The 10,008-nt window shown below is 48.8% G+C and overlaps 1 protein-coding gene across 2 annotated transcripts in view; it reads left to right on the plus strand.

Annotated features, from left to right (window-relative positions):
- Ttll1 (tubulin tyrosine ligase like 1) overlaps nucleotides 1-6,504 on the plus strand; it is a 26,297-nt gene extending 19,793 nt beyond the window's left edge. For both annotated transcript variants that reach the window (XM_013348809.2, XM_026782731.1), the window contains 3 exons: nucleotides 215-301; nucleotides 2,736-2,899; nucleotides 6,247-6,504. In XM_013348809.2, coding sequence (XP_013204263.1) covers nucleotides 215-301; nucleotides 2,736-2,899; nucleotides 6,247-6,376 — 381 coding nt within the window. In that variant the 3' untranslated portion in view covers nucleotides 6,377-6,504. The remainder of the gene's footprint in view (nucleotides 1-214; nucleotides 302-2,735; nucleotides 2,900-6,246) is intronic.
- The last annotated feature ends 3,504 nt before the right edge of the window (nucleotides 6,505-10,008 follow it).

The raw sequence follows: 10,008 nt of genomic DNA on the forward strand, positions 1-10,008 counted from the left end.
TTTATTTATTTATTTATTTATTTATTATTTTTGTTTTTTACGAGATACAGTTTCTTTGTGTAGCCCTGGTTGTCCTGGAACTCATTATGTAGACCAGGCTGGCTTTGAACTCACAGAGATCCACCTGCCTCTGCCTCCCTAGTGCTGGGATTGAAGGCGTGCGCCACCACTGCCCAGCAGGATGTGGTTTTATAACCTGTTGGTCACCCCACAGCCGGTGATGAACAATGACAAGCACTGCTTTGAATGTTACGGCTATGACATCATCATCGACGACAAGCTGAAGCCCTGGCTGATTGAGGTAACTCACCACCCTGACACCTTGGCCAGCAGTGCCATGGGAGAGGGGACGTTCTTACTGTTCTCTCGTGGGTGTTAAGGCATAATTTGGAAGTGATTCCGTCTCCCTGTTGAAGAGGGTGTCACGGTGGCCAATCTAGAACGGATGAGGTGGACACATCCTGCCACACAGCAGGGTTTTTTCCTGGCCTAACCCCTGTATCAGTTACTTCTCTTGACACTGTGATCAAATACTCAACAATCAAATCCAGGGGAGTTTTATTTGGTACATGGGTTGAGCGTGCAGTACCTCATGGTGGGAAAGCATGGCAGAGGATGTGTGAGGTCGCATATGCCCAGAGTTGAAGCAGAGCGAGATGAATGTTTGGTGCATCACTGGTTTCCTTTTTCCTTCAGCCCAGGGTCCGTCCATGGGACGGTGCCACCCACATTCAGGGTGGGTCTTCCTTCCTAAGTTAAACCTCTCTGGAAACAACCCCAAAGTTACTCTGAGGTGTGTCTCCTAGGTGACTGCAAACCCCGTCAGGTTGCTAGAGACGAACTATCACAGCCTTTTTAGAGAGGCAGGCACTGGTGCCTCTGTCTGAGGCCACAGTGGCCAGGAGAACAAGGAGGGAAGATGCCCTAAGCATGCAGGAGCCCCCACGGTGTTGTCTCACTCTGTGTCACTTGGGACACCTGCCCTCTCAGCGAGTCCCTTTGGAGACTACAGCTCAGGCCTTTCGGTTGCACTTCAAGCCAGGAAGTCTAGGATTCTTGTGAGTGTGAAGAACAGAGCTTGGCCCCCTATAGGGAAAGTCAAGGCAGCCTCAGTGTGGTAATCAAGTTATCTAGAGCAAATTCCTCCTTGAGTAGGAGGGGTGGCGGGGGGGGGGGATGTGATATTTCCCTCCCTCCTTACCCCAACCCTTCCTTTTTTTTTTCTTTTGAGACCAGTGCCTTGTGTAGCTGGTTTCGAACTCATGATCCTCCTATGTCAGGCTTCCAGGGGCTGGGGTTAGAGGTGGCGGCTTCCTGCCTCTTACATACAGTAACTTGAATGGAAGTCCCATTTCTCTTGATGAACTGAGATCCTAATTGTAGCTATTATTTCTCTCAAAGATTTGTTTTATTTTTAATTGTGTGTGTCTCAGGGGTTGGGGGTTCGGTGATTGGGGCGATGACGTGCACATGAATGCAGGTGCCTGTGGAGGCCAGAGGAGGGCATCAGACCCCCCCCCCTCGGAGCTGAGTTAATAGGCAATGTGGTCCTCTCTTTATTATTTATAGTTCACCTAACAACCACTAAAACAGATCACATGATGCTTCTGTAATAAAATACCAATTAAGCCAGGTGGTGGTGGCCCACGCCTTTAATCCCATCTGTAGGGAGGCAGAGACTGGCAGTTCTCTGTGTGTCTGAGGCCAGCCTGGTCTACAGAGCTAAACCCAGGACAGCCAAGGCTACACAGAGAAACCCTATCTTGAAAAAGGAAAAAACAAAACAAAACAACAAAGAAAAACAAACCCAAAACAAAGCACTGGTCAAAAGCAACTTAGGAGGAGGCTGGAGAGGTGGCTCAGTGGTTAGAGTAGTGACTGCTCCTCCGGAGGACCAGGTTCAATTCCCAGCATCTACATGACAGCTCACAACTGTCTAGAACTCCAGTTCCAGGGCATCCAACACCCTCTTCTGACCTCCATGGGCACTGCACACAGGAGGTGCTCAGACATACCAGGTAAAACACCCATACACAAAACATAAAAAAAAATCTTAAAAAAAAAATAAAGCACACAGCTCTGGGGAGGAAAGGGTTTACTTGGCTTGCAGGCTATGGTCTATCATCCAGGGAAGCCAAGGCAGGAACTGGAGCAGAGACCGTGGAGGAACGCTGATTGCTGGCTTCCTTCCCTGCCTTTCTGACACAGCCCAGGCCCACCTGCCCAGGGATTGCACTGCCCGCCTTGGGCTGGGCTCTCCTACATAGATGGGCATTCTGAAGAAAATGCTTCACAGGGCCAACAAAATGGCTCAGTGGGCATTCGGGCACTCGCCTGACAACCCGAGTTTGATTTCCAGGACCCCCATGGTGGAAGTGGAGCACCAGCTCCCACAGGTGGTTCACTGACCGCCACACATGCACTGTAACGTGTGTGCCCACACAAATGCACACACATCACACACAAAAATAAATCAATGCATAAAGAAAAAAGCCTAAGGAAAAGAAAATGCCTCACAGACGTGCCCACAGACCAATCTGATCTAAGAAGCAGTTTGTCACCACGCAGCTGTAGGGCTTGTCAGGTTGACAGCTAACTCTCGACAGCTTTCTGTGTGAGGTGCTTGGCAGGTGTGATGACAAGAGCCTGGAGTGCATGGCCCACGCTGGCTCCTGCACCTCTCATTCCAGAGGAGGAGGCGCCACAGTGAAGGACGTGTGTTTCTCTTCTTGTAGGTTAACGCATCCCCATCTCTCACCTCCAGCACCGCCAATGATCGAATCCTTAAATACAACCTGATTAATGACACCCTCAACATTGCGGTCCCCAACGGTGAGATTCCTGACTGCAAATGGAACAAGTCTCCCCCCAAGGAAGTCCTGGGCAACTATGAGATCCTGTAAGTCTGCGTGTGGCTCTGTAGGGGTCCTGTGTTCTAGCCCAGGGTGTGCTGAGGTGCCCTTTGGCTATTCTGGGTGTGTGGGGGCTCACTATTCTTAGGCAGTGTGTCTGTTTGTTGTTGCTGTGAGGGGTGACAGAACAGTGGTTTGGGTCTGTCCTGCAAGCCGATACTTACGAAGCATCCACCTCATGCCAGATCTGAGTCCCGCTGCCTTGCCCCTGTACAGGCTGCTGAGGTGCTAGGGGCAGGGTGCACATGGTATGGGCTTGTACCCTATCGCCACCTGTGTAGCTTCCTGAGAGTGAGGTGCTGTCGGGGATCATGCTTCAACAAGGATGCCACTTACCAGGGTAGGGCATGAAGATTAGAAAAATGTTAAGTAGGAGGAACAGAGATAGAAAAGAATCACTAGCTGGGTGGTAATTTTATATATATATATTCACAATGTCCAGTCCATTAGTATTTGGCAAATTCAAAGAAAATACTCCATTATCTATCCTGTCTTGTTGAATCTAAAGTTTTGTACCTGATTTACTTTTTATCAAATCTATAGAAGACTGTTAACTATAATTATCTAATATAATTATCTTTGTCAGGTGGTGGTAGTGTAGTACTTGGGAGGCAGAAGCAGGTGAATCTCTGTGAGTTCAAGCTTAGCCTGGTCTACAGAAGAACTTCCAGGACAGCCAGGGCTGTTACACAGAAAAACCCATCTCAAAAAAAAAAAACAAAAAAAAAAAAAAATCTACCTTTAACCCTATCAGAGACCCAAGAAGGATATAATATTACCTAATTAAAATGGAAGTGCAGAGCAAGCAACTTCTAAAACTAAGAAACAACAGAGGCATCTGGCTACCTGGACTATCACCCCAAGTTTCCACTGCAACATAAGGGCATCCATCTTTGACCTATGGGCCTAGAATATCTTCCAGACTTTTCTTTGAAGCAGGAATTTTGAAGAACTGTCCTACCTTGTTTTGGCAAAGTTTGGCAGTTGCCTTCTTTTGTATACTGCTTGTCCAATTTGGATGCATTCTGTCATCAGTCTAGACAAGGGCAGTTTCTTGCCCCGTGACTATCTTTGCCACATTGAATGCAAACTCTATGTGGAGGTTCTTTAATAGATGTCATTGACTACTTCTTTAAATGTCTTCAAAGGGGCTGGAGAGATGGCTCAGCGGTTAAGAGCACTGCCTGCTTTTCCAAAGGTCCTGGGTTCGATTCCCAGCAACCACATGGTGGCTCACAGCCATCTGTAATGATATCTGGTGCCCTCTTCTGGCCGCAGGCAAACATGCAGACAGAATACTGAGAATACTGTACACATAATAAATAAATAAATCTTTAAAAAAAAATAAATAAATGTCTTCAAATCTAAAATTTCTACAGGATTCCAATCAACATCTGCATAGCCTTGGAGATTCCTATCATCTGGTGGTCATTCTTATAACTGGATAAACTAAAGTTGGTTTTCTAATAACCTGGGTTCGCTCTTCTTCAATTTCATAATGCAATGGTATGGTAGGCTCTGCTCTAAGTTCTTCAGTCTGTGTCTGATTATTTGTCTTATTTCAATTGGTAGGTCTTTCTAAGGCTTTTATCTTATCAATCAGATTATCATTAGTAAGTCTAAGGCTTGTATCTTATTAGTCAAATTCTTATTATCATTAATAAGTCTTTCTGAGGCTTGCATCTTATCAATAGTCTTTCTAAGGTTTCTTTTTGTTTTGTTTTGTTTGTTTGTTTTTTCAAGACAGAGTATCTCTGTCTATTTTTGGAGCCTGTCTTGGAACTCACTCTGTAGACCAGACTGGCCTTGAACTCACAGAGATCCCCCAGCTTGGTCTACATGGCAAGTTCTATGACAGCCGGGGCTACCTAGTAAGACCTAAAAAGACCAGAGGACCAGAAAGATGGCTTCGCAGGTATCTTAGTTTGGTTTTCTATGCTGTGAAGAGACACCATGCCATGACAACTCTTAGAAAAGACAGCATTTAACTGGGGCTGGCTTACAGTTCAGGGGTTTAGTCTAGTCCATTGCCATGACAGCATGCAGGCAGACATGGTGCTGGAACAGTAGCTGAGAGCTCTACCTCCAGATTGGCAGACCACAGGAAGAGAATGGGACACTAGGCCTGACTTGAGCACTCAAAATCTCAAAGCCACCCCCACTGACACACTTCCTCCAACAAGGCCACACCTCCTAATAGTGCCACTCCCTATGAGCCTCTAGGGGCCATTTTCATTCAAACCACCAGAGCAGGCAAAGGCATTTGCTGCCAAGTTTGACAACCATAGTTTGATCCCTGGAGCCTACATGGTAGAAGGACAGATCTGTCTTCCACAGACTTTCCCCTGACCTCTATACCTTGGCACACGTATGCCCTCAATCAATCATCATCAGCCAATGTAATAAAAAAATTTAAGTGCCAACACGATGTCTCAGCAAATAAAGGTGTTTGCCACCGAGTCCAATGACCTAAGTTCTATTCCCAGGACCCTCATGGTAGGAGAGAACCAGTGCCTGCAAGCTGTTTTCTGACTGCCATGTAACAAATAAAGCCCTCCCCAATAAGTAAATAAACTGCAGTTTAAATTTTTTTAAGTGTCCCAAAGTGCTTTTCTTACAGCTCAACTGAAGGGCAAAGCCTTGGATTAGGAATCAGGCCCACTGTTAACCCTCCCTCTGCCACATCTGAATTTGGAGCCAGAAGGTGGTAGGGAGTCATGGTGAGGAGAGGCAGTCTCTTCTGGGTAGCATGTTCACCCCTCTCAGGAGCCCCAAGGAAGGAGTCCTGCTAACAGACACCAAACCTATATCCGGTTCTTAAGGCATAATGTCCAGGCTGTCCCTTAGCACTGCACAGAGCTGAGGTACACACATCAACTGGAACACAGGCCATGGGAGGACAGTGGTAGGACAGTGACATCATGATGGGGGAGGCCCAGCCCAGCCCTTCCTGGCAGTCCATTGAGCTGACTCTGGTTCCCTGTCTGAAGTGGGATTAGGCTGTACGCCACAGGGTGTGTGGAGTGACTGCATGCAGGGGCTCCCTCTCTTCCCCACCCTGGGCTGACTCGTTTCTCATTCACAGATCCTCTGAGGATAGTGCCGTGTTCTGCCCGGACGCCTGTTAGAAAGTCATCTGCCTAGGACAGGCAGACTGTCCACAATGGCAGTTAACTGGGTTTCTCTCACAGGCTCTGTGGTCTTGTGTTGTATTCAGTGGAGGATCTGAGCCTTGTTGGCTCTTTCCAGAAATATGTTTGCAGCAGCCCAGGGGCCACTCTGTGTCACCACCCCTGAACAAGACTCTGTGTGATTCTCCAGTGATCTGTTGCAGGTACGATGAGGAGCTGGCCCAGGGTGATGGAGCCGATAGAGAACTCAGAAGCCGCCCAGGGCAGCCAGTGGGGCCCAGAGCAGGCCGTTCGAGAGACTCGGGGAGAAGTGTCCTCACTACCTGGAAGTGACCAGCCGTGGGAAGAAAGACCCCCAGCCTTTCTGCAGCTGCACCACCTGGACCCTGCTCAATACATCGGAATTTCCTTTTTCTAGCGTGCTTTCCTGCACCCTTGTAATAAAGAGCCTGCTAGGTGGAGGAGTCCGTGTCTTCAGGGTTCACATGCGCTCACGAAACGACAGCGTCACTGTGTGGCGGAACATCCTCTTCTTAAAGATTTATTTTATTATTTTTATTTTTTGAGATAGATAGCCCTGGCTGACCTGGAACTCACTGTGTAGACCAGGCTGGCTTGGGACTCTCAGAGAGCCACCTGCCTCTGACCCCACGTGCTGCGATTAAAGATGTATGCCACCATATCTGGCTTTATTTGTGTGTGTGTGTGTGTGTGTGTGTGTGTGTGTATGTGTGTGTGTGTGTGTAGCACCCAAGGAAAACAGAAGAGGGCACCAGACTCCCCAGAGCTGGAGTTACAGGCCAACCAAAGTACGATCTGGGAACCAAACTTGGGTCCTCTGCAAGAGCAACAAGTACATGTAAATCCGAGCCATCTCTCCAGCTCCCTGATGCAGCTTCTTGAAAGGTTCCCATTCATTAAGCTTTTCACTTTAAAGAAGGTTAAACATTTTTCTGTAGGTTAAATGTGACATGTTTCATGGAGCAATGCTGCCATGAAAAAGCTTAATCAGCCCTTCCGCCTCACTCCTGCTGCTGCGTTGAGGGGCAGACAGGGGTTTATCTGTACAGGTCTCCTGCTGCTGTCCCTTCAGTTTGGAGACAAGGCACAGTGAAGCAGGTGAGCACAGACAGATCCGGAGGGAGGTTGTGTGGCTCAGGCATCTGGCTTTGTCAGCATGGCTAGCTGCTGGCGGCAGATGGCAAGGAGTCCCTTGGAAACCAGGGAGTTGTATGGGCAGAGAGGACCAGCAGTCACATACATAAGCCCTGCTTGCAAGTGGGGTTTGGTCTGGTTGTCGAGGCAGGTTTTCTCTATATAGCCCTGGTTGTCCTGGAGCTCGCTCAGTAGACCAGGCTGGCCTCAAGCTTGGAGTTCCACCTGCCTCTGCCTTCCGAGTGCTAGGATTAAAGTTGTGTGTCACCACCACCCGGCAACGCAGCCTGTTTTTCATAGTCACATCTGATACCTGTGGCCTGGTGTGTATGTTCCCCACTACCTGGGATTTATTTTAAAAAGACTCCCATACTCAGCTGTGTTAGACAATGGGTGTCATATCATGTGTGCCTATGTCTCCCTACACATGAATGCATGTGTCATTGCTAATAAAGGAAAAGCCATCTTCAGTGTGTTTGGGGCCATGTAAGGTGAGAGGCTCAGTCATATAGCAGGCGCGTTAAGCCAGAATCTGAAAAGGCTGCAGTTGGGGTATGAGATTTTTCCATGTGGCTTCCTGGGTCACACTCTGTGTGCCCTGTGCCGCATAGGTGCAGTGCTGTGTGCTGGTGATGGGACCCAGAACTGAGCTTAGAGCCTGGCTCTGTTTCTTAGCTGCTTTCTGTGTGGTCCTGTGGGGATTTGTGTTTTTTACAATATAAAACAAAAGAACCTGGTGTGGTGACTGCCGGGTCCCAAAGAAACTCAGGACAAAAGACTAACGGGTGCCTGGTCGCGTACCAAAGGCACACTGGCTGCCAGGCCCACTCAGTACCTGTGGCTCCTCTCAGCTTCTCACCCTGCCCCCTACCTTAAACCTCTTCAGTCCAGCCAGGCAGTAGTAGTGCATGCCTTTAATCCCAGCACTCGGGAGCCAGAGACAGACAGGTCGATCTCTGTGAGTTTGAGGCCAACTCATCAACCATACCTTGGAGCAGCCATGTCGTCTTCATCCAGTGACACATGGCTATACTCCTACACTGGGGGGATAATCATCATGCATTCAGAGTCAGCCTGGGCTACATAGCAAGTTTGAGGCCAGCCTGAACTACATAGCGACTCTGTCTCAGACTCCACAACCGCAGAATGGAGGTTAGATGTCTTTACTCAAAAAGCAACAAGGGCTGCACAGGCTGTATCTGGTTCACTTCCCTCATGGTTTGGCTCCAAGAGTTGCAAGGCTCATGGTTCCACCTCTGCCCTGTACCTGGTGATGAAACGACTCGCGCTTAGCTTCTCCAGTTGTGTGCCTGCTTGGTTCTTACTGTCCTGCTTCTCAGGCGGTCTGGAGTGGGGGAGTTCCTGGCCAGGCAAGCTGACCCACTGAAAGACTGAGGGTGCGCAGCTGTTTTGAACATGTGATAGGCAGTTTGTTGATGACTGGGTTGCTAGGTGTAAGTGAAGCCCTGCCAAACAGATTTGTGTGAGATTGACTGTTGCCATGGTGATAGCACATCCTGGGGCAGATGTTTCCTCTGCACATTTCCAGAACACACACCAGAAGGAAGTGTTGGTATCAGAGCAGGCCTTGAGGAACCAAGCGATGGGAAACAGAACTGCTTATCACCCAGCCCACAGTTCAGGCACTCACCCCTTCTGGGACTGTCCTGGATGACAGTCGTGTTACTTTCCCCTCATGCTGGGTGGATCCCAAACCTGAACAACAGAGTCTAGTTATGTCCGTGACCTGATACGTGTGAACTGCCCCAGAGCTAACCTGTCTACCTGCTTCCCGCAGGGGCTGCTTCCCGTCGGCAAGGTGCTTGAGCTGTCCTCTCCCCCAGGCCCTGAGATAGCCTCCCCCCACTCTGCCTACCTTCTCTGATGCCCAAGTCTCTGCTAGAGTAACCATTTGTCTTGGGACTACACTTTTCCAACAGGCTTTTTCTACTATGTGGCTCTGCCGCTGTCCTTGGTTTTCTGGTCAGGCTCCTCCCGCCTAGTTGTCCTCCCTGCACAGTGTCACCAACCTCCTACTTACCCACCTCTTCTCTGCCTGGGTTATGGGCCATCTTTCCATCCTCCAATAAAGCAGCACCCTCCCTCTGAGTGAGGCTATCACCTCTGTGTCAGGCCATGCTGGGGGGGGAAGGGAAGAGGAGAGGGTGCGAGGAGTGCCAGCTGGGTCTGCAGTAGACCTGAAATGCCCTGCCCTTGAGATCCTGAACATTCTACCCTTGGCCTAGCACCCAGGTATTCATTGTGTTACTTAACGTGAACCGTGAACCGGACCTACTGAGTGTCCCGACCTCCTAGGGCCTGCTGCGAGGTAGCAGCAGCTGCTTCTTTTATGGGTCCTGCCAACCTCAGCTGGATCTGCAATGCTTTGAAGTTAAAAACAGCATTCTCCAAGAGCACATTCTATTTTATGGAATAAAGCGTTACCTAACCCAGAGTATAAAGGAAAACCAATTTAAGGGCTTACAAGAAAAGAAAAACAAAAAAGTCCTCCTTTTTTTTTACCCTTAGAAAGGCAGCCTTTTGTCCCCTGCCAAGGTACCTGGAGCTGTTAGCAGGAGCCAGCCCCTGAGTCTGAAGCATACTCTGCACCTAGCCAAGGCTTGCCTTGCCTGCCACACCAGGTTTAATTAATTTGTTTTTTTCTCATTTCTTTACCACTTTTTAAGGGGCAGGGTAGTGGAGTTTGAGAAAGTTTTACACTGTAGTCCAGGCTGACTTTAAACTCACAGCAATCCTCCTGCCTCAGCCTCCCAGGTGTTGGGATTACTCTCCCAGGTGAGAGTCTCCAT

Source organism: Microtus ochrogaster, chromosome 15 (assembly GCF_000317375.1).
Source record: "Microtus ochrogaster isolate Prairie Vole_2 chromosome 15, MicOch1.0, whole genome shotgun sequence".
Lineage (NCBI taxonomy): Eukaryota > Metazoa > Chordata > Mammalia > Rodentia > Cricetidae > Microtus > Microtus ochrogaster.